General features: G+C 34.9%; 1 protein-coding gene across 1 annotated transcript in view; it reads right to left on the reverse strand.

Moving 5' to 3' along the window:
- The window catches only part of sntg2 (syntrophin, gamma 2), a 103,382-nt gene that overhangs the window by 54,765 nt on the left and 24,464 nt on the right, over positions 1 to 24,153 (reverse strand). Inside the window, exons 2-8 of the mRNA XM_048192215.1 lie at positions 23,195 to 23,332; positions 21,340 to 21,396; positions 21,003 to 21,060; positions 17,182 to 17,225; positions 16,353 to 16,394; positions 7,070 to 7,157; positions 5,328 to 5,419 (exon numbers count right to left, since the gene is read on the reverse strand). Of these exons, the coding sequence (XP_048048172.1) occupies positions 5,328 to 5,419; positions 7,070 to 7,157; positions 16,353 to 16,394; positions 17,182 to 17,225; positions 21,003 to 21,060; positions 21,340 to 21,396; positions 23,195 to 23,332 (519 nt within the window). The remainder of the gene's footprint in view (positions 1 to 5,327; positions 5,420 to 7,069; positions 7,158 to 16,352; positions 16,395 to 17,181; positions 17,226 to 21,002; positions 21,061 to 21,339; positions 21,397 to 23,194; positions 23,333 to 24,153) is intronic.

Raw genomic sequence — 24,153 nt, forward strand, 5'->3', positions numbered from 1 at the left:
AATGCCCTGGCAAACACCCAGAATACCCTAGGATCCCCACAGCAACACCCTGGCAAACACCCAGAACATCCTAGCAACCCCACAGCAACGTCCTACAGCAACTCCATAGCAACATCCTGGCAAACACCCAGAACACCCTATAGCAACCCCACAGCAACGCTCTGGCAAACACACAGAACATCCTAGCAACCCCACAGCAACGCCTGCAAACCACAGAACACCTGCAACCCATAACAACATCCTAAAGCAACCCCACAGACACCGTGTCAAACACCCAGAACACCCTAGCAACCCCATAGCAACGTCCTAGCAAACACCCAGAACACCCTAGCAACCCCACAGCAATGCTCTGGCAAACACCCAGAATACCCTAGGATCCCCACAGCAACACCCTGGCAAACACCCAGAACATCCTAGCAACCCCACAGCAACGCCTGGGCAAACACACAGAACACCCTAGCAACCCCATAACAACATCCTAAAGCAACCCCACAGCAACACCGTGTCAAACACCCAGAACACCCTAGCAAGCAACATCCTGGCAAACACCCAGAACACCCTATAGCAACCCCACAGCAATGCCCTGGCAAACACCCAGAATACCCTAGGATCCCCACAGCAACACCCTGGCAAACACCCAGAACATCCTAGCAACCCCACAGCAACGCCTGGGCAAACACACAGAACACCCTAGCAACCCCATAACAACATCCTAAAGCAACCCCACAGCAATACCGTGTCAAACACCCAGAACACCCTAGAAACCCTATAGCAACATCCTGGCAAACACCCAGAACATCCTAGCAACCCCACAGCAATGCCCTGGCAAACACCCAGAATACCCTAGGATCCCCACAGCAACACCCTGGCAAACACCCAGAACATCCTAGCAACCCCACAGCAACGTCCTACAGCAACTCCATAGCAACATCCTGGCAAACACCCAGAACACCCTATAGCAACCCCACAGCAACGCTCTGGCAAACACCCACAACACCCTAGCAACCCCATAGCAATGTCCTATAGTAACCCCACAGCAACGTCCTGGCAAACACCCAGAACACCCTAGCAACCCCATCTTTATTTACATAGTAGTTTTCACAATGCAGATTGTTTCAAAGCAGCTTTACAGTGATAATAGGAAAATTAATGGACAGAGATTAGTTTGGCTTTACAGCAGCCCTAAGGAAAAGTTATTATCAAGCTAAAGTAGGTTTTTGATTGAATCACGTCTGTTGTAAAAACGGTTAATTATTAACTTAGGGGCCACTTAAATGACACCTTTTTAACTGAAAACAGAAGACTTTTAATGCATTCTCGCCGTTCATTTACGTGTTTAGTCCGTAGCAATGTCCTACAGTAACCCCACAGCAATGCCCTGGCAAACACCCAGAACACCCTAGCAACCCCATAGCAACATCCTGGCAAACACCCAGAACACAATAGCAACCACATAGCAACGTCATGTAGCAACTCCAAAACAACGCACCTGGTAAACACCCAGAACACCCTAGCAACCCCACAGCAACGCCCTGGTAAACACCCAGAACACCCTAGCAACCCCATAGCAATGTCCTGGCAAACACCCAAAACACCCTTAGCAACACCACAGCAATGTCCTGGCAAACACCCTAGCAACCCCAAAGAAATGCCCTGGCAAACACCCTAGAAACCCCATAGCAACACCCTTGCAAACACCCAGATCATTCTATATCAGGGGTTCTTGACTCTGGCCCTGGAGGTCCACTTCCCTGCAGAGTTTAGCTCCAAACTTGATCAAACTCATCTGCCTGTAACTTTGTAGTAATCCTGAAGAACTTGATTAGCTTAATTGATTAGGTTTGGAGCTAAACTCAGCAGGAAAGTTGACCTGGAGGGCCTGAGTCGAGAACCCCTGCTCTACAGCATCATGGCAGCAACTATAATCAGCAACGTTTCTGAGCTCTGTTCTATTTATAGACTGCCTTTCGGTCGCATCCAACACCAAAATCTTGATTTGTCAGCACTCAGAGATTGAATTTCACATTTTCAGCCCTCTCTCACATTGCGCTGAGGCGTGAATGGATTTTCAGGGGCTGTATGCAGATCTCAGAGCTTCTCTGAAGCTTCACCTGCTGACACGCAATCTCCCCCGAGTCTTAGTGTCACATTAATGTGAGGCATGTAAATCTCTGGGAGTTCATGTAGTCCTTGAGCAGATCGAGTGAGATGTCTGCCTTACCTTTGCTCTCTGGTTTGAATAAAGTGACCAGTGACTTAACGAGACGCAGCGTGTTCTTTCGTCTGACGGCAGGATATTCTCACTCCGTCAGGTCGAGTGGCTGCCGCACTGTATTAACTGGCAGCGAGGTGCATTGGCAATGATCTTTGAAGGTCAGAATAAAAAGCATGACCTCTATATGCTGCTGGAGTGGGCTGTCGGTGCAGTTGAGGCTTCTTATTAGGACAATAGTGTTTTGGATGGTAACTAGCACTAGTCCTGCACCTTCAAGTCTCAATCATATTTTAGAGCCAGATGCACAAGATGGAGTAAAACAGCAGATTGATTGAATTTCTTCAATAAGCTCATATTTACCTGACAGACTTTAGACATATATGATAATGTTGATATTTACACTTGTTTACATTTTAAAAAGGACCTATTATGCCTTTTTCCATGTTCATCTTTCTTTAGTGTGTAAAACATTCAAGCATGAAAACCTGTTCTAGCCCCAAAACAACATCAAGACTTTGTAAAAGGGCACATCAGGTCCTCTTCAAGATAGAGAAAATTAAGTGAATAAATTACTTTGTAAGCAGCTCTTCAACAAACACAATCTAAACAGAGCATGTGCATGTCAAATAAAATCAATCATAATTTGTTTTTGTATTTGTGTATTTTTGTATCACAGGATTTTGGTCAGAAAAATAAACAATTCAAAAGGAAAACAAGTAAATTTATATTATCCTACTCTACTGGCAGATATTTATGGAAGCTTGTTTCCTGCATGAAATAAAATATAAAAAAGGTAAGTGCGACTTTTTATCTCACAATTCTGACTTTTTTCTCAGAATTGTGAGTGATAAAGTCAGAATTGCGAGTTATAAAGTCAAATTGCAAGATATAAATTCAGAATTACGAGTTATAAAGTCAGAATTGCGAGATATAAAGTCAGAATTACGAGTTATAAAGTCAGAATTGCGAGATATAAAGTCAGAATTGCGAGTTATAAAGTCAGAATTGCGAGTTATAAAGTCAGAATTGCGAGATATAAAGTCAGAATTGCGAGTTATAAAGTCAGAATTACGAGTTATAAAGTCAGAATTGCGAGTTATAAAGTCAGAATTGCGAGATTTAAAGTCAGAATTACGAGTTATAAAGTCAGAATTGTGAGTTATAAAGTCAGAATTGCAAGATATAAATTCAGAATTACGAGTTATAAAGTCAGAATTGCAAGATATAAAGTCAGAATTGCGAGTTATAATGTCAGAATTGCGAGTTATAAAGTCAAAATTACAAGTTATAAAGCCAGAATTGCGAGTTATAAAGTCAGAATTGCGAGATATAAAGTCAGAATTGTGAGTTATAAAGTCAAAATTACAAGTTATAAAGCCAGAATTGCGAGATATAAAGTCAGAATTGCGAGATATAAAGTCAGAATTGCGAGTTATAAAGTCAAAATTACAAGTTATAAAGCCAGAATTGCGAGATATAAAGTCAGAATTGCGAGTTATAAAGTCAGAATTGCGAGTTATAAAGTCAGAATTGCGAGTTATAAAGTCAGAATTGCGAGTTATAAAGTCAGAATTGCGAGATATAAAGTCAGAATTACGAGTTATAAAGTCAGAATTGCGAGTTATAAAGTCAGAATTGCAAGATATAAATTCAGAATTACGAGTTAAAAGTCAGAATTGCAAGATATAAAGTCAGAATTGCGAGTTATAATGTCAGAATTGCGAGTTATAAAGTCAAAATTACAAGTTATAAAGCCAGAATTGCGAGTTATAAAGTCAGAATTGCGAGTTATAATGTCAGAATTGCGAGTTATAAAGTCAAAATTACAAGTTATAAAGCCAGAATTGCGAGTTATAAAGTCAGAATTGCGAGTTATAAGTCAGAATTGCGAGTTATAAAGTCAGAATTGCGAGTTATAAAGTCAGAATTACAAGTTATAAAGCCAGAATTGCGAGTTATAAAGTCAGAATTGCGAGTTATAAAGTCAGAATTGCGAGTTATAAAGTCAGAATTGCGAGTTATAAAGTCAAAATTACAAGTTATAAAGCCAGAATTGCGAGTTATAAAGTCAGAATTGCGAGTTATAAAGTCAGAATTGTGAGTTATAAAGTCAAAATTACAAGTTATAAAGCCAGAATTGCGAGATATAAAGTCAGAATTGCGAGATATAAAGTCAGAATTGCGAGTTATAAAGTCAAAATTACAAGTTATAAAGCCAGAATTGCGAGATATAAAGTCAGAATTGCGAGTTATAAAGTCAGAATTGCGAGTTATAAAGTCAGAATTGCAAGATATAAATTCAGAATTACGAGTTATAAAGTCAGAATTGCAAGATATAAAGTCAGAATTGCGAGTTATAATGTCAGAATTGCGAGTTATAAAGTCAAAATTACAAGTTATAAAGCCAGAATTGCGAGTTATAAAGTCAGAATTGCGAGTTATAAAGTCAGAATTGCGAGTTATAGTCAAAATTACGAGTTATAAAGCCAGAATTGCGAGTTATAGTCAAAATTACGAGTTATAAAGTCAGAATTGCGAGTTATAAAGTCAGAATTGCGAGATATAAAGTCAGAATTGTGAGTTATAAAGTCAAAATTACAAGTTATAAAGCCAGAATTGCGAGATATAAAGTCAGAATTGCGAGATATAAAGTCAGAATTGCGAGTTATAAAGTCAAAATTACAAGTTATAAAGCCAGAATTGCGAGATATAAAGTCAGAATTGCGAGATATAAATTCAGAATTACGAGTTATAGTCAAAATTACGAGTTATAAAGTCAGAATTGCGAGGTTTTAAGGATAAAAACTTAATTTTGATACATTTTTTAGAAAACAATACTTAATATCTTGTTATATCACTTACAAACACTGAGTAAGTAAATTTTTTTTTTTTTTTTTTTTTTTTTTTTTTGCAGTGTATAGCTTTGTTCAAATCACTAAACCTAATTATGAGCAAAAATAATAGAGATGCTTAAGTGTATGGAGTCAATTCCACCTCTCTATCTGAGAAAGAGGCATTTTCAGCCTGGTTCTGTCATCCGTCTCACTTTTGAGGCTTACGAATAAGCTCCTTAACAGAAGTGATGCTCGCAATGATACAAAAGGTGACTTACCGTGTTGCTCGAGTTCCCATTTAAATGCAAACCACTGTCGAAAAGCGGCGAGGACGCTCTGCTACTCTGATCGCTGGACGGTCCGGGTGAACCTGAGGATATATGGCAGATTAGTATATATTCTATATAAAGCAGAGCTCATATTGTGTGCAAATCTACTCTGGTAGCGCTGTACTTCTAAAGCCGAGCGATATGACGTTTATTAGCTTGGCAAGCCGCTTTCTAGGTTGTCACGATGCCATAGACACCAAAGTCACAGGAGATTATGGGTAAGGTGAGTGTGAAATACACAAGACGCAAGAATTCTGACACGGCCATCACTGGAAAATGCAGAGCACAAAAAGTCCATTTCATGCAGGGGCATCTTCAACACGCCGCTCTGAAAGTCGTCTTTCTGTTGAAAGCAGCACAGATACAGTAGCACAGCTGCTCAGTTCAGTCCCGAGAGATTCACCGTCCTGCAGAGCCGACACTGCCTTCAGATCTGACTTACTATTTGGAATGTGATGTGCATTCAAGTCATTTTAGTCTGCAAAAATTGGATGCCTTGGACAAATTTAGATTTTCACTCCTTTTTCTTTCTCGTTTTCACTTCATAACAAGCACAGGATGCTTTCCAGCGCTGGTATAACAAAGGTTTGAGAGCAAAGGTTGTGCATCAGGTGTGGAACTGACAGTGTTGCTGTTGTTCATGAAAACTAAAACCATAAAATGTATATTTATATATATATTTTTTTAAATGTTAAAAAGATGTTTAAACAAACTTTTTAACAATTTATATTAACATATAACCATTAACCATTTAATGCATTAACCATATATATATATATATATTAGATGAAAAACCTTAAAGTTTAATCATTTTAACATTAAAAAATACAATCTTTTTAATCATTTTAAAAAAATCTTTAACTATTACACCTTTAAAAAAATTATAATTAAAATAAGGCTGAAATAAAATACATAGAAATATATGAAAATAAGGTAAATAACTTAAATTCTAAAAAATATGAAATATTGCCTTGGCAACCAGCAAACAGTACTAAAATTACTAAAACTGAAACTAAAATGTTTTTACAAAAGACCAAAAACTAACAAATGACAAAAGCACAATATTACTAAACCTTAAACAAAAATTAAAACTGAAAACTGAGAATATAAAAATTAAATCTAATTCAAAATATTAATAAAAAGTATAATAGTATATATATATTACACAAAATGACACTGGTAATTGATGCAGCATTTGCATATTTGATCATTCTGGTTTCTGCTACAGAGAATGATGGGAACTGTTGTTTGGTCACACAAGCCTGTTACAAACCAGTTACATTAGTGGCATTTTCTGTCAAAATTTATGGCTAATTCACCATCAAAAATGCACAAAATACATAGAAACTAAATTGTATAGGCAACATTCACAATTAATACTTGATTATGACAAAAACAAAGACAGCATCACATGTATTCTTTGCAGAAAGAACACCCTACAACAAGCTCAGTGAAAAGATGGAGGATGAAATATGATGATACATTTTTATAGTTAGCTATCAGAATCAATTGTGAGTCTCCTATGCAAAATGCAACATTAAAGATTATGTAGAGCATCCAAATCACTCACTAATGAGGCTGCATTTCAGTTAGGATGCTTCCTAAGGAGAGCGCCGCCTATTTAGACAGCACGGCAGCTCACTGGGTTTAGTACCAGAGCTTAGATGTGAAGTTGTTCTGGTCAAACCTACCTAATGGGAGTTTTAAGAAGGCCGGCGCTTCCCTGAGGTAACGTACAGTGATGGTGACTTCATCCCCTGCCGTTCGCAAAAGATGAACCTGCAAAGGAGGCAGAGAATAAAACATCCTTCTGACACTGTCGTGAGGAGGAAAGATGTCTGAACTGCATTTAAATGACCGTTTCACACCTAATTGAGTTGAGGAGCCTCAGCATTTGAATTAAATCATGAGTTATTTCAGTCATGAGTTATTTCAGTCAGAGCCGTGTTGAGCTCAGGTTGAATAACTGCTCCTTACACAAACAGTTACACCGTCAGTGTCTCGTATCTTCAGATATCTCACACAACTTTTTTGGCATTCAGAACCTCTTTGAGGTGTAGGATTTAACTGAAACAACTGTCATTTATACTGTTGCTAAATTTCACAAGTAATTACAAAGATATTTTTAAGTAAAAAAAGACTGATATAGTATTTTCTTGGAAAACGTACTGATTTAATATTCAAAATCAATTTTAAAGTGTATTTTCTTGAGGTTCCCTGAGATTATAAGTTTATATTTCAATAATTTAACTACACATTTGCATGTTGAAACAATTTACATTTATAAATTGCTAATAAATTATAAAATTACAGAGAAATTTTGAAGTAGAAAGACTGAGAGTATTTTCTTCTCAAATATACTCAATCTTCAAACAAAAAAAAAAAAAAAAAATTTTTTAAAGTGTATTTTCTTGAAGTTCCCTGAGATAATAAATTAATTTTTGAATAATTTAACAACATATTTGCATGTTGAAATATTTCAGTTTATAAATTGCTAGTAAATTTCAAAATTTTCTTATAAAACATACTCCAATAATCTTCAAAAAATAATATTTTTACAGTGTATTTTCTTAAAGTCCTCCTAAAATTGTAAGTTTATATTTTAATAATTTAACTACACATTTGCACGTTGAAATAATTTCCATTTATAAATTGCAAGTAAATTTCAAAATTACAAAGAAATTTTGGAGTAGAAAGACTGAAAGAATATTTTCTTCCCAAACATACTGAATCTTCAAAAAAAAAAAAAAATCATTTTTTTTACAGTGTATTTTCTTGAAGTTCCCTGAGATAATAAGTTAATATTTGAATAATTTAACTACACATTTGCATGTTGAAATATTTCAGTTTATAAATTGCTAGTAGATTTCAAAATTACAAAGAGATTTTGAAGTAGAAAGAACATTTTCTTATAAAACATACTCCAATAATCTTCAAAAAATAATATTTTTACAGTGTATTTTCTTGAAGTCGTCCTAAAATTTTAAGTTTATATTTCAATAATTTAACATTTGCATGTTGAAATAATTTCCATTTATAAACTGCAAGTCAATTTCAAAATTACAAAGAAATGTTGAAGTAGAAAGACTGAAAAGAGTATTTTCTTGTAAAAGTTATTCAAATAATCTTAAACAAAAACACTTTTTAGTCGATTTTCTTGAAGTCCCCCTAAATTTTTAAATTCAACAACACATTTGTTAATTTCCTTTCATATATTCTTAGTAAATTTCAAAATTACGAAAAAATTTTGAAGTAGAAAGACTGAAAGAGTATTTTCTTCCCAAACTCAATCTTCAAAAAAAATAAATCATTTTTTTTACAGTGTATTTTCTTGAAGTTCCCTGAGATAAGTTAATATTTGAATAATTTAACTACACATTTGCACATTGAAATAATTTCCATTTATAAACTGCAAGTAAATTTCAAAATTACAAAGAGATTTTGAAGTAAAAAGAGCATTTTCTTATAAAACATACTCCAATAATCTTCAAAAAATAATATTTTTACAGTGTATTTTCTTGAAGTCCTCCTAAAATTTTAAGTTTATATTTCAATAATTTAACATTTGCACGTTGAAATAATTTCCATTTATAAATTGCAAGTAAATTTCAAAATTACAAAGAAATGTTGAAGTAGAAAGACTGAAAAGAGTATTTTCTTGTAAAACATATTCAAATAATCTTAAAAAAAAAACACTTTTTAGTCGATTTTCTTGAAGTCCCCCTAAATTTTTGAATTCAACAACACATTTGTTAATTTCCTTTCATATATTCTTAGTAAATTTAAAAATTACAAAGAAATTTTGAAGTAGAAAGACTGAAAGAGTATTTTCTTCCCAAACATACTCAATCTTCAAAAAAAATAATTTTGTTTAGTGTATTTTCTTGAAGTTCCCTGAGATAATATGCTAATATTTGAATAATTTAACAACACATTTGCACGTTGAAATAATTTCCATTTATAAATTGCAAGTAAATTTCAAAATTACAAAGAAATATTGAAGTAGAAAGACTGAAAAGAGTATTCTTGTAAAACATATTCAAATAATCTTAAAAAAACACTTTTTAGTCTATTTTCTTGAAGTCCCCCTAAAATTTTAAGTTTATATTTCAATAATTTAACTACACATTTGCACGTTGAAATAATTTCCATTTATAAATTGCAAGTAAATTTCAAAATTACAAAGAAATGTTGAAGTAGAAAGACTGAAAAGAGTATTTTCTTGTAAAACATATTCAAATAATCATAAAAAGAAAACACTTTTTAGTCTATTTTCTTGAAGTCCCCCTAAATTTTTAAATTCAACAACACATTTGCATGTTGTTAATTTCCTTTCATATATTCTTAGGAAATTTCAAAATTACACAGAAATTTTGAAGTAGAAGAGTAGAAATAGAAATTGTGTATTTTCTTAAAGTTCCCTGAGATATTAAATTAATATTTCAATAATATAACAACATATTTACATGTTGTAATAATTTTCATTTACTGTATATAAATTGCTAGTAAATTTCACAAATAATTACAAAGAAATTTTGGATTACAAAAAACTGAAATAGTATTTTCAAAAAAGAATGTGTATTTTCTTGAAGTCCCCTTAATATTTAAGTTAATATTTCAATAATTGATCAACACATTTGCATGTTCACACTTTTTCAATGTCAGTTAATGGTCACATGACATACATGTGAACAAATAAAGTGTTTTATTTTGATCTAAGACATAACAGCATTTAGTCGCTTCTAAATAACATCTTATCACTTTTAAACTAAATGTTTTTAAAACATCCCTTCAGTATGACGAGAACTTAAAGTCAACATTAAAGGGTATTGACAACACATTTTACAACCAGACAAGGGTGAAATAAATTTTCTTTATCAGAAATTGAAGGTGTAAAGTATGTTTGATAGCAGAAGTCAGATCTGAGAACCAGTTTACAGTGGACTTTTGAAGGAATTTTAATTTCATGTCGACTTTTAGACTTCATTTGATCATAACCACAGCTAGAAAAGTTACTGCATTTAGCAAATCTGAGCTTTCCTCTCTGAAGAAAACATGACACACTTGTGCAACATTTCCACAGAGAGCGGATACTAAAGGAAACCACGTCCTCGCCAAGAAACCCTTGTGTGTGTTTGTGCCTTCGATCTAAAGTGTTTACACTGACAGACATTAATCGCTGGAGGTCGAAACCAGAACATTCATTTAACAAGCAATTTTAAATAACAAGCATACATTAAATAACGCATAACATGTTAAGTAAAAAATATAAAGTGCATTTATGAAAATGTTCCTCTCTAGAGTTGTTTTTTTCTAGCTATACTGTAACTATCGATTTTATGGATAATGAATGGCTTTAATGAGGTAAATATAATGTTAAGTTATTGTTTATAAGCTGATCTATTGATGTCTTTCCAGTTTTGAAACACTGCTACATGACACATTTCAGTAAGTTGTACTTTATCATTTTCGACCACGCAGCGATTGAATATCCACGGTTATAATCTGGTCCAGTGGCCGGTTTCATAAACAGCATAGGCTAGTCTAGTTGGTCTAATGTAATGTTTTTTTCTTCTTTAATATGGGTCATAACATTTTCAAGTCAGTCAGATTGATCTCATTTGAATCCGAAAAGTAAGACTGATTACTGAAGACTTGCTAGTTCGTAAAACTAGTTTTTAAAGGTATAGTTCATCCAAAAACCAGACAGCTGACGGCACCCATTGACTTCCATAGTAGGAAAAAAAAATACTATGGAAGTCAATGGCTACCATTTCAACTGTCTGGTTACCAATTTGGTTCAACAGAAGAATGAAACTCATACAGGTTTGGAACCACTTGAGGGTGAATAAGTATTTTTGGGTGAACTATCCCTTTAAGTCACAGTCTTAAAATAGTGGTTTTGTCTATGCAACTGGGTCCTGAGCACTTAATCATATTTAAAAGATTGTTTAATAAAGCAATCACATTTTTCCTAACAATCTCATCTTTTGACGATCATCTCTTTGGTTGGTGTCGCATCTCAAACATGCACTACCACCTACAGTATGTAATAATATCCCAGAGGAAAACTGCTCTTTCATTACCCAGGAGACTTTTAATTATACTTCAATGAAGTATAAACTTTGTCTCAGGCATTTCTCCTAAAATAACTTCGCAGGCAATAAAAAGACACAAATGAAAACGGAGCTGTCACGGGTATACACCCACCAAGGATGAAGACAAGGATGATTTAGTTCAAATAAAGATATCCAACAGGATCCAATGTAACAGTGTGAACCATACACGAACAATAGCCGACAATGAATGAGAACTAAAGAGGAACTTAATTACATAGAGATGATGAACCAAACGCAAACAGGTGAATGTCCATGACAACTGATAGGTGGCGGCAAACTGGAACAAAGGAAACAGGTAACTGAAGAGAAACTAACTAAAAGACCATGAAAATGAAACTAAACTGACTAAATGACAGATGCATTAATTTACAAAAATGTTTCTAGCTGCAGTCCGTAACTTTTTTGGGTTAAAAATGATCCAAAATCAATTTTTGAGCAAGTACATAACCAGCCAGTGTTCAAAACTATCTAATTTTCTTGTCTCGATTCACAACGGTAAGCTTGTAATAATGTTTTATAATAAGAGCGACATGGTGAATTTCCGCTGGAAATTTGAGCATGCAGCAGTTCATCTGTGCGTCATTACGTCACGTCCGTAAACAGAAAGGAAGGAGTCCAGGCTAGTCGGTTTTATCATGTGAGGATGCTGCTGGTAGCGGATCATTTATAGCCTTTTCTCACAGCAGCTGAAATAATTAAACTTATCATTTTGATGGCGGATTGTAATCCAGAAAGGTCCAAATGACAATCATCAGTGACAACTGGAGATTCACCAGTAGTCAAAAAGCAAAAGACTTTGGACTGTGGAGTGGCTACAGAAATTGAAATCTACAGGTAACGCTAATATACACATAGTCATAGTAATGCTGATGCTGTTAACATTAACAATTTGAGAACAATATAACAGTAATAATAATGTGCACGGTTTGGCGTGATCCGAGCTAAGCGATCATTAGATTTAATCATCATTGGCAGTGTGATTTATTGTAGGCCTAATGCTTTTCCCCTCAGTTGGTCAGAACAAAAGTGGCAGAAATGTTACTTACTTGTTCAGATGATATTTTCCCGTGAAAATTCTTATATTGGTCATACTTTCAAAACATAGAATCTGTGATTCTGAAGTACAGTATCCACACCGGTGCGGTGACTGACAGCAAGCATTCAATTCATCCGAGCTGTGCCGAGGCACAACGCACATACAGATAACTGTTCTGCATATGACTGCAATTGCAGGTTTCAAACAAGAGATGGCGACAAAGAGGAAAAATCGCGGACTGCAGCTTTAATATTATATATTTCTAATTACAAATATATTACGAAATATTACCAATAACATTGTATACAAGCTTGGCATTGTATATTACAGATTGCTTTTGTTCCTCTTTTGGATAAAAATGTCTGCTAAATGCATACATATCAATGTAAACATAAACACAAACTTCCAACAAACAACACTTCAGTATGTATTAATCTTAATCAAAAAAATGCTGGGTTGAAAATGGACAAACCTTGCGGTTGGGTTAAATGTTTGCCCCTGCTGGGTGGTTTTATTGTTTGAAAATGACTGTATTGCTTGCTTAAAATGAACCCAAAGTATGTTGAAAATTAACATTTATTAATATGTTTAATGAACATTTATTAATAAGTTTCATGAATAATAATTAAACATTTAATAAATTGATTAATAAATGTTCACCTTTTGATTGTTATTGTTTGCCTCTAGTAATTATGTGTGTAACTTTTAATTTCCAACCTATTTTGGGCTCATTTTAAGCCAGCCATATAGTCATTTTTAAACAATAGTTGGGTTAAATAAAACTACCCAGCAGATTGAACAAACATTTAACCCAACCGCTGGGTTTGTTCATTTTCAACCCAAACTGGGTTGTAGTTAACACTTTACAATAAGGTTTCATTAGTTAACTACATTATACATTAAAATGTATTAAAGGTGCCATCGAATGTTTTTTTTACAAGATGTAATATAAGTCTAAGGTGTCCCCTGAATGCAGGGCCGTGCACAGACCTTTTGAGGGGCATGTGCCGAAACTAAAAAAGGGCACCCCCCCCCCCCCCCCAACCCCAATAAATAACACAAAATAATAGTATCAAAAGCTTTATATTTATTCACTATTAATGATAGTTATATAGATTATATATATATATATATATATATATATATATATGTGTGTGTGTGTGTGTGTGTGTGTGTATATATGTATATATATATATATATACACACACAGGGTTGCAGGGCTTCTTTAAAACTAATTACAACAGCAATCTTCTGTGAGCCATGTGCTTGAAGACGTTTATGACTTCAATGTGATCCACTGGGATGTCCCTCTCAACACACATTAATACACAGACTACATTCTGCATGATAAAATATAAAGAAGCACAGTGACCTGATGATTCTGTAATATTTTTAGTTACTACAACATTACTGTAGTAAAACCATGTTTTTCTATGTTTATACATGTGAAGACAAGCGGGGAGTAGTATACAATACAAGATTTAAAAAAATATCTAGCGAGCAAATACTTAACATCGTAAACATTAACCATACTGTGTGACCATATATAATATGATTAAATGTTAATGAATTAAGTGTATCAGCAGATAGCCATCATAAATCAAATAAGAAATTTCTTAGAAATATATTTTACCTAGCTGACGAGGATCACTCGCTTTGTGTCAAAGTCAAATGCAGTTATATGTGTGGAAATGTGCAATGTGCAAAAACATCATCACATTAGGCTACGTCATCATCAATAGGTTATGAGCGCTCAGTTTTTCCTGTTGTAAAATACGTTTGGCCAAAATCTCAATTTATAAAAGATGTAATACTACTGTATGCACAGGCTATTTAAGGCTATTTGTATGCTATTGGCTATGACTAACTTAGATGGCAAATGCTAGCCCCCTCTCTCTCTCTCTCTGCCGCCGGTCTCAGGCTTCAAATGCATAAAATATGAAACTTTATAGACATACTAGTGTTTCTTTCGTAAAGACAACGACTTGTAGCCTAATTATTCAAACAACAACAAGATATTTATTTACCGTTGCAAGACGTTCAGGTGCTCTGCTGTGGAACTTCAGTTCGCGGCACTCAGGGGGCGGAGTTAAGAGGTTTGACTGACAGTTTGAGCGGAACCAAAACGATTTTGTCACAAGCTCTTTTTAATACCTTTTATTAGGCTAAATATATTTGTAAATCAGTCAGACATGCTTAAAGGGTGACCAATAGCATTGATTTATTGAAGAAAATGAATAAATAAAATAAAACACCTCCAAAACAAGGGCACTTCGGAGTGTAAGGACAAAAAGGGCATGTGATCTGCACAGGTTGAGCCCTACCTGTGCACGTGCCTGCCTGAATGTGTCTGTGAAGTTTCAGCTCAAAATACCCCATAGATTTTTTTTAATTAATTTTTTTAACTGCCTATTTTGTGGCATAATTAGAAATGCGCCGATTCAGGCTGCGGCCCCTTTAAATGCTCGTGCTCTCCGCCCCCTCCCGAGCTCTCGACTCTATCACTGCATAAACAAAGTTCACACAGTTAATATAACCCTCAAAATGGATCTTTACAAAGTGTTCGTCATGCAGCATGTCTAATTGCGTAAGTATGGTATTTATTTGGATGTTTACATTTGATTCTAAATGAGTTTGATAGTGCTCCGTGGCTAACGGCTAATGCTACACTGTTGGAGAGATTTATAAAGAATGAAGTTGTGTTTATGAATTATACAGACTGCAAGTGTTTAAAATATGAAAATAGCGACGGCTCTTGTCTCCATGAATACAGTAAGAAACGATGGTAACTTTAACCACATTTAACAGTACATTAGCAACATGCTAATGAAACATTTAGAAAGACAATTTACAATTATCACTAAAAATATCATGATATCATGGATCATGTCAGTAATTATTGCTCCATCTGCCATTTTTCGCTATTGTTCTTGCTTGCTTACCTAGTCTGATGATTCAGCTGTGCACAGATCCAGACGTTAATACTGGCTGCCCTTGTCTAATGTCTTGAACATAAGCTGGCATATGCAAATATTGGGGGCGTACATATTAATGATCCCGACTGTTACGTAACAGTCGGTGTTATGTTGAGATTCGCCTGTTCTTCAGAGGTCTTTTAAACAAATGAGATTTATATAAGAAGGAGGAAACAATGGAGTTTGAAACTCACTGTATGTCATTTCCATGTACTGAACTCTTGTTATTCAACTATGCCGAGGTAAATACAATTTTCAATTCGATGGCACCTTTAAGAAATATTACCAATAACATTCGTCCTTTGAATGCTAAATGCACAAATGTCAATGGAAATGTAAAAATGAACTAAACATGAACTTTGAATAAAGTTTTTTTTTCTCAGGAGAAACATCCAAGCAAGAGCCTCCATTTGATCTCTAGGAGAAACAACTGCCGATTCTCAAGTGTGACTTTTCTGTCCTACAGGATGATTTCTGTCAGCTTCTCCCGGACAGAAGCTGATGTCGTGACAGCTTGTCTTAGTTAGTCCGTGGTTGTTTAGTGAAATCATTAATCGCATCCTTCGTCTTCCCAATTGAAATGCAAAGAACGGCTGTCAAGATCCAGAGAGAGAGAGAGAGGAAACCTGCCAGTGTGAGTGAGTGTTTCGGCTCATCCTCTCTCTCGAGGTTGAGCTGTGATGAATCTACTCACTATCGATTAGTTATAGCTGAGACCTTACTGGGAGAAACCAAACATTCGCTACTGATATAAAAGGTTTCAGCGGCATCTAATGCACTTTTGATTAATTCTGCATCAATGGCATTTCAAGAGCACAGATGAAAGAGCCAATCGAATACTCACGACTTCCTCATGTGTACACTTCTCCACGTTAATGCCATTGACCTGCAAAGAAAAGAAAAAAGTTCAGCAGAAATCGCATTTAGACATGAAAATCAAGCTCAGGTCGCATTTCACTCCAAAATCGGAAGAAAAAAAAGAATTTAAGATGACTTTTTGCATTATTTTAACGACAAATAACCACATTTAATCCCAAATTCTCTTTACTTTAATGCAACCAGACATTTTATTTTGCATAATAATAAATAAGTATTGCATGTCAATTTGTAATTTGACATACAATACTCAACCATTCAAAAGTTCAGGGTCAGATTTTTAAAATGTTTTTAAAAGACTCTACAAGGCTGCATTTATGTGATCAAAAATACAGTAAAAAATTTGAAATATTATTACAATTTAAAATAACTGTTTTCTATTTGAATATATTTTACAACGTAATTTATTCCTGTGATCAAAGCTGAATTTTCAGCATCATTACTGCAGTCTTCAGTGTCACATGATCCTTCAGAAATCATTGCTGCATATAATGTGCGCATATTTATATAGCCTATATATGTAAAGAGCCTCAGAGAGTCTTGTAACATTCAAATTAAATAAAACAAGTCGTTTTAGTTGCACCGCAGGAACTATTATTATATTTCTAGCTCTTTCTCTCTGTTGCTGTTCCAGTGATTCATACAAAAGAGATAAAGGTTAAACCTCCAGTCAAGCTGGAGAAAATGAATCAGAGGGAAGCATCATTAAAATGCAGAGGGAATGCTGCTCTAACACGCACCCTTGACCCCGAGAGCAGCGTAAAGAACAAGAGCGTGCAAAGGCCCAAAACACAAACCTGCAACACGGCGTCACCGATAAACAGCATCCCCGTCTGATCGGCTGCGGCCCCGGACGGTCCAGTCAGAGGTTAATGGAAAGATTGGGATATAATTACTCATTTAGTAGTGCTTATGCGATGACATGGCAATCAGGATTTGAGTTTGATGAGCCTTTCAATCTGGCATTGGCTTTAGCAAAGACGTGAAGCGCTTTGGGACGAATTTCACACAAATCAAGGTTTTAGCTCAATGCGTTCTGACAAATATGATGAAACTTCATAAGCTTTCTGATATCAAGCAGCTCTAAGGGTGGATATCTCAGCGGGAAGCTAATAAAAACCAATAAAACTGCAAACAAATATGCATAAAGGCTTGTACGGTAATTAGCCGTGATTAATAATATATTTGAACTGTATAGCACAAAACAAAGCAATATTGTTCTTAAATACAGTAGGATCAGATACTAATCACACGTTAGCAGCTGCTGTCAGATACTTGCGATGAATAAACTATAACGCGAACAAGTGCTAATTATACGGATATCAAACGGACTACATTTAGGATGTGCAGGTCATTTATTTTAAATGAAAAACAACAAGAAAAAAGTAGGAAGAACTGTATACTACTAGATTTTACACACTGAGAATAATTTGGCAAAAATATTTAAAAAAAACTGCAAAATTATGCAAAAACATATATAGTATTTTGGTCTTGTTTTCTTAATGCAAGATTTACTTGAGAAGCAAAATGAACTGAGATATTAAAGGTTCCCGAAGAACATGTTTTCAAAAGATGTAATATAAGTCTTAAGTGTCCCCTGAATGTGTCTGTGAAGTTTCAGTTCAAAATACCCCATAGTTTTTTTTTTATTAATTTTTTTAACTGCCTATCATTATAAATGAGCCGATTCAGGCTGCGGCCCCTTTAAATCTCGTGCTCCACGCCCCAAGAGCTCGCGCTTGCCTTAAACAGCATAAACAAAGTTCACACAGCTAATATAACCCTCAAAATGGATCTTTACAAAGTGTTCGTCATGCAGCATGTCTAATCGCGTAAGTACAGTATTTATTTGATTCTGAATGAGTTTGATGGTGCTCCGTGGCTAACGGCTAATGCTACACTGTTGGAGAGATTTATAAAGAATGAAGTTGTGTTTATGAATTATACAGACTGCAAGTGTTTAAAAAATGAAAATAACAACAGTCTTGTCTCCGTGAATACAGTAAGAAACGATGGTAACTTTAAACACATTTAACAGTACATTAGCAACATGCTAACGAAACATTTAGAAAGACAATTTACAAATATCACTAAAAATATCATGATATCATGGATCATGTCAGTTATTATTGCTCCATCTGGCATTTTTCACTATTGTTCTTGCTTGCTTACCTAGTCTGATGATTCAGCTGTGCACAGATCCAGAGGTTAATACTGGCTGCCCTTGTCTAATGCCTCGATCATGGGCTGGCATATGCAAATATTGGGGGCGTACATATTAATGATCCCGACTGTTACGTAACAGTCAGTGTTATGTTGAGATTCGCCTGTTCTTCGGAGGTCTTTTAAACAAATGAGATTTACATAAGAAGGAGGAAACAATGGAGTTTGAGACTCAGTGTATGTCATTTCCATGTACTGAACTCTTGTTATTTAACTATTCCCAGGTAAATTCAATTTTTAATTCTAGGGCACCTTTAAGACTTGTTTTATGAAAAAAGTGTGAGTGTCATGACATGAGAAATCAAATTCACCTTGATCCTTTGATAAAAGAGAGTTTGTACAATTAAAACATCCTGTTGCTTAAAGGTGTAGTTGATTATGATTTGACTTTTTTAACTTTAGTTGCTGTTTGATCATAAACAACATCTGCAAAGTTACGACGCTCAAAGTTCAATGCAAAGGGAGATATTCTCTTTTAAAGAATTTGCTGTTTAAGGACTACAACAAACGGCTGGTCAGGACTACAACAAGCTTCTTCCCGGGTTAGTGACATCACTAACCCTAAAATTTACATAAACCCCGCCCCTGAGAACACGCAACAAAGGGTGTGTGGCCATGTTGGGCTGCTTTAGAGAAGAGGATGAGTTGTTGTAGTAGAGTGTTGTTGTCATGCCGTCATTTTACGCCGGACTGCTTCACAAACGAGGGTCAATTCAACACAAAAGATGAACATGACGACACATGCTAGTGGATGAGTTGAATCAACTCCACAGCAACTACATAAATGTATCCACTAACCATTCAGAAATGTCCGGTTTCATTCTAAAAGTTGTAACTTCTTCCTGAGTCTCTCCATCAGTGTCGACTCCGGTTTGAACAATGTAAGGCTGAACACCGTTACTGACAATCCTCATTTTGGCTGTGTGAGATTCTCCAGCTTTGTTGTTGTTGAGCTGTTAAAGCTCCGCCCTCTTCTGGAAAGGGGGCGGGGAGCAGCAGCTCATTTGCATTTAAAGGGACACACACACAAAAACAGCGTGTTTTTGCTCACACACAAATAGGGGCAAATTTGACAAGCTCTATAATAAATGATCTGTGGGGTATTTTGAGCTGAAACTTCACACAGACACAGACACCAGAGACTTATATTACATCTTGTGAAAAGGGAAGTTATAGGTCCCTTTTAAAACATCCTCCTCAATATATAAAAATCATTTATTTAATAAAGCTCAAAAAAATGGCTTGTTTTGATATTGTGGGATCTGTAACGTCACACAGGCAAACACACTTGCATATGCCTGCCTCCATATGACTACATCATCACATCATTTATAAAGTTTGAAAATTTTGAAGTGAATTACAAGGGTGTTCGCAGTGGGCTGTGTTTATATTAATCTTGCATCATAAAAGCATTCTGAGCTGAGGTGGAAGTATATTTAACCACTTACATGACTCAGCCGAACACATGAGCGCTCTCCAGCACTCTTCTTCATCAGGATTAGAGTGTAGTTAAAAACTAGCCTGTTGTTAAAACTAATATCAGAATTGATTCGAGAGAGAATCGTGATACATTCGGAAAATTTCAGAATCGATCCAGAATAAATGTATCGTGAATCGAGAATTGATGTATTGTCCCAGCCTTAGTACTGGATCTGACAGCAGTTGAATCACAAACTGCAAGTATATGATTTATAATTCTTAGTCTGTTAATGATGGTTTTATATGAATAATGTTTTCAAAACACTAACTCACAAGAGGGCATTGATGCTGTTTCCAATGCAGTGATGTTAGCCAATCATAAATGTAATTTACTGTCAAGCCTTAAAGGAGCCGCACCAGCTCCACCAGAATAATCACTTTTTCTGCACATATATTTGTGTTTTTGTGCAACTTTAACATTATAAGTGAACCTCAAGGAACATTAAAATATATTTTAAAAAAATCATGTCATGACCCCTTTAAGACAGGGAAAAATATCTACCAGTAGACTAAGAAAAATTTATTTGTTTTCCTTTTGAATTCAGTTTATTTTTCTGACCTCAATGGCAGATAATTGCTCTCATTTTAGCAAATCACTTAAACTCAGTTAATATTGATAACTTTTTAAAGAAAAACAAGATTTAATGTCAGAATTGCTTCTTAAGTAAATGTATCTTGATTTAAGAATGTTTACATATTTTAATTGAAAGCCAAGTAAATTAAGTAACACACTGAATCAAACATGAAAAATGTGATGTAGAAAAACTGAAAGAGTATCCCCCCCTTGTAAAACATATTCTTAAAAAATATTCTCAAAAAGTCATTTTTACAAGTGCTGCACAAATATTACGGGTTATAGCTAGCGCTCTGACTACAGCTGCTTTACAGCGGATGGGAGGAACTCTTGTCATCTTACCTACTTGATCTTTGAAAATCTTCGAGATGACCACAGGCACTTTATGTTCTGCTCCCCCCTGAAATACATGAAGAGCCATCAAGGAAATTCTCCTCTACATCTCACATCCTTCTAATAGCAACACTGTTCAAAAGTACAAATATTGCCTCATCAAAGATTATTGTCAGTAAAACTAATGAGAGTTGATATATCAGAAAATCAGGTTCCTCTTTGATCTCTAAAAGACTGATATTGTGCAATGATTATCTTGCCTGTGGAGACATGAGTGCACTACCTGAGCATGTTTAATCAAGCTCTTTAAAGTGAATGAACAACATTAAAGAAGCAAAAGACCTACTTTGATACTCAGACCGAGACCTCCAGTCACCTGTCTTCGAAGTACAACAGTTCTGTGCTTTAAAAAAGGGGAATTTAGTTGGTAAAATATTCAAAGCATCAACTAGATCAAAAATAATTAAAGAAGTGATCATATGGCAACACTTGACTTGAAGCCTGTATGTAAAATGCTTTATACAGGTTCAGTAAATACAGACATACGTAAATTCAGACTGTTAATGTTTTTATTGTTTTATAGCATTAAAAACAAATTTAAAAATCCCAAATACAGGTATTATCAGGTAATAAATAAATAAATAAATTTAACTGTTGGTGTGTTTAGTGTTTTTAAAATAACATTAAATAAGACAAAAAAAATTTCATAAACTTTTTTTTTTCACAACTTTCAAATACAGGCAATATATCAGAGAATAAAAATAAATGTTACTGTTGATGTATTTACTGTTTTTTCCACCCAAAAAAGTCTCAGCTTTCATAAATAAATAAATGAAATTTACCGTCAATGTGTTTTATTGCCTAACATTAAAAAGGCACAAAATCTCCACCTTTAAATACAGGTAATATCAGACAATAAATGAATACATTTTACTATTGATGTTTAATAATTAATAAATAACAATAAAAAATACAAAAAGTCTCAACTTTCATAAATAAATAATCTCAACTTTCAAACAGGTAACATCAGGCAATAAAAATTAATTTTACTGTTGATGTGTTTAGATTTTTTTTTTTTTTTTTTTTTTAAAAGTCTTGATTTTCATAAATAAATAAATATCTCAACTTTCAAATACAGGTAAATATGGAAGTTTTCCACCACTTAATAAAAAATAAAAAAGATATAATAACTTTTTTTCTTAGAATTGTGTTTATATCTCTATATCTCTGACTTTATAATATGCAACTGCTAGTTATAAAGTCAGTAATTGTGAGATATAAACACAATTCTGAGGGAAAAATGGCAGAATTGTGAGAAAAAAAGAATTGCAAGTTTATATGTCGTAATTGTGTTTATAACGAGCAATTCTGACTTTAGAAGTCGCAACTATCTTTTGTATTTTTTTTTTATTTAGTGGCAGAAACAAGCTTGGTAAGATATCAGGCAATGATCATAAATTTTACTATTGACATGTTTAAAATTTTTCGAATGTTTTCAAATTTCAAACTTCAAACTTTTTATCAAGATCCAAACAGTAAATGTTTATCCTTAGTGTAGCGATTTACTAATATTTACGAACAGGTCAGTCAATGCAGATGGAAAACACTTCACAGCACTCAACTAATTCTGTCAAACAACATGCAAAGGATCGCAAACAACTTCTCAATAAAGGTTTATGATGGCCAAAACTTAAACAACCTCAGTTTAGAGTGGAAAGATATTTATTTATACGATTAGAAAGCCGAGACTTTCCTTTTGACTTTAGTGCCTAAAACTCAAAATGTGTTTCTGGGTCAAAGTGACGGAACAGGTCACGTGTAGTTATAAACCCAAAAATATAAGCAGGATTATAAACATGCTCTGAAACTCACTTGATTATGACTATATTGGATTCTCCAGCATGTATTGTACACATTTAATAACTTTCACTGTGTACTGACAGCATCATTTCTGAAAATAGCGGCCGTAGCGTGATGCCACTGATGTCATTTATGAATGATGATCTCATGCCTAAAAACAAACGAGTGGCGTGTGCTTCCTGACAGCCATGTCAAATGTAATGAAAACTTGTAACAGAACACAGTCATCTGCTGCCAACTGTGATGCCTGATGAAGAGAAGCGTGCCACTTCAAACCATGATGAAATGACCGGAGTATGTTTGAATATTGATCGAGTCGAAGGCAAAGACTCAGTACTTACATTTAAGTGGGAGTCGCCACCGTTTACGCACACCACATCCTGCTTCTGTATGATTAACAGCTCTTTCGTTAACTTTAAGCGAACGTCGTAGGTGTTACTTGTGTGTTCGTCGTACAAAAGGGCAAGTCCAGTTTTTGTCTGTTGAAAAAATAAGCAAAAAAAACATGTTAGTCACATAACCGAATGGGATTAAAAGTTGAATTGACAACCGAATTTAGCTGGGATGTGTACGTGGCCATAAAGCAACATTAAACATATTAGATTTGACCTATATTCCAAGTCTTCTGAAGCCAGATATGACAGCTTGTCACAACTCTCTGAAAATCTTCCCCTTTTCAGGTGAACTACTTCCATACAGCACACAAGACTGAGATTAATGTAAGAAATGTCTGCCTTTTATTTTTCTCGTAGTATTTGATTCCACCTTGAGAAGTTGTCTCCACTGAAAGATAAACTGAATAAATGCAACAGAAAAGTCGCCTGTGGATCTTTCAATTAATTTCGAGTTTTCTCTCAGACAACCCAGCGCAGGGACAAAATGAGTCTAGAGAGCCACGTTAATTCACTTAACCCACAAAACAGTCCCTGGAGGAGCTTCCTGTGGCTGAAAAATGCTTTTCGCAATGGAATCAATTACAATCTTTATTCATCACGGTTTCTGTGACTTTCATATGGCCAGAGAAATCATGAATCGCCTCCTGATGCTTTCTGAGCAAAACTGAACTGAAGTGCTGGAAAGAGATGAAGGTACACGTCTTCACTCATTCTGACACCAGTCTGTCTCTCTCCACCAGAGTTTTTCTCCCATCAGCCTGAGGTCTAACACATACATTACAGAGCAGATAAAGCAGACATTTATAAATGAGTGTAAAAGAAAACACGAGGCTCCCTGTAAAAATGATAAATGATAACAATAAAGTCATATGTTTAACCATTACTTTAGCTCATCAAAATAATTT

Source organism: Megalobrama amblycephala, linkage group LG5, assembly GCF_018812025.1.
Source record: "Megalobrama amblycephala isolate DHTTF-2021 linkage group LG5, ASM1881202v1, whole genome shotgun sequence".
Taxonomy (NCBI): Eukaryota; Metazoa; Chordata; class Actinopteri; order Cypriniformes; family Xenocyprididae; genus Megalobrama; species Megalobrama amblycephala.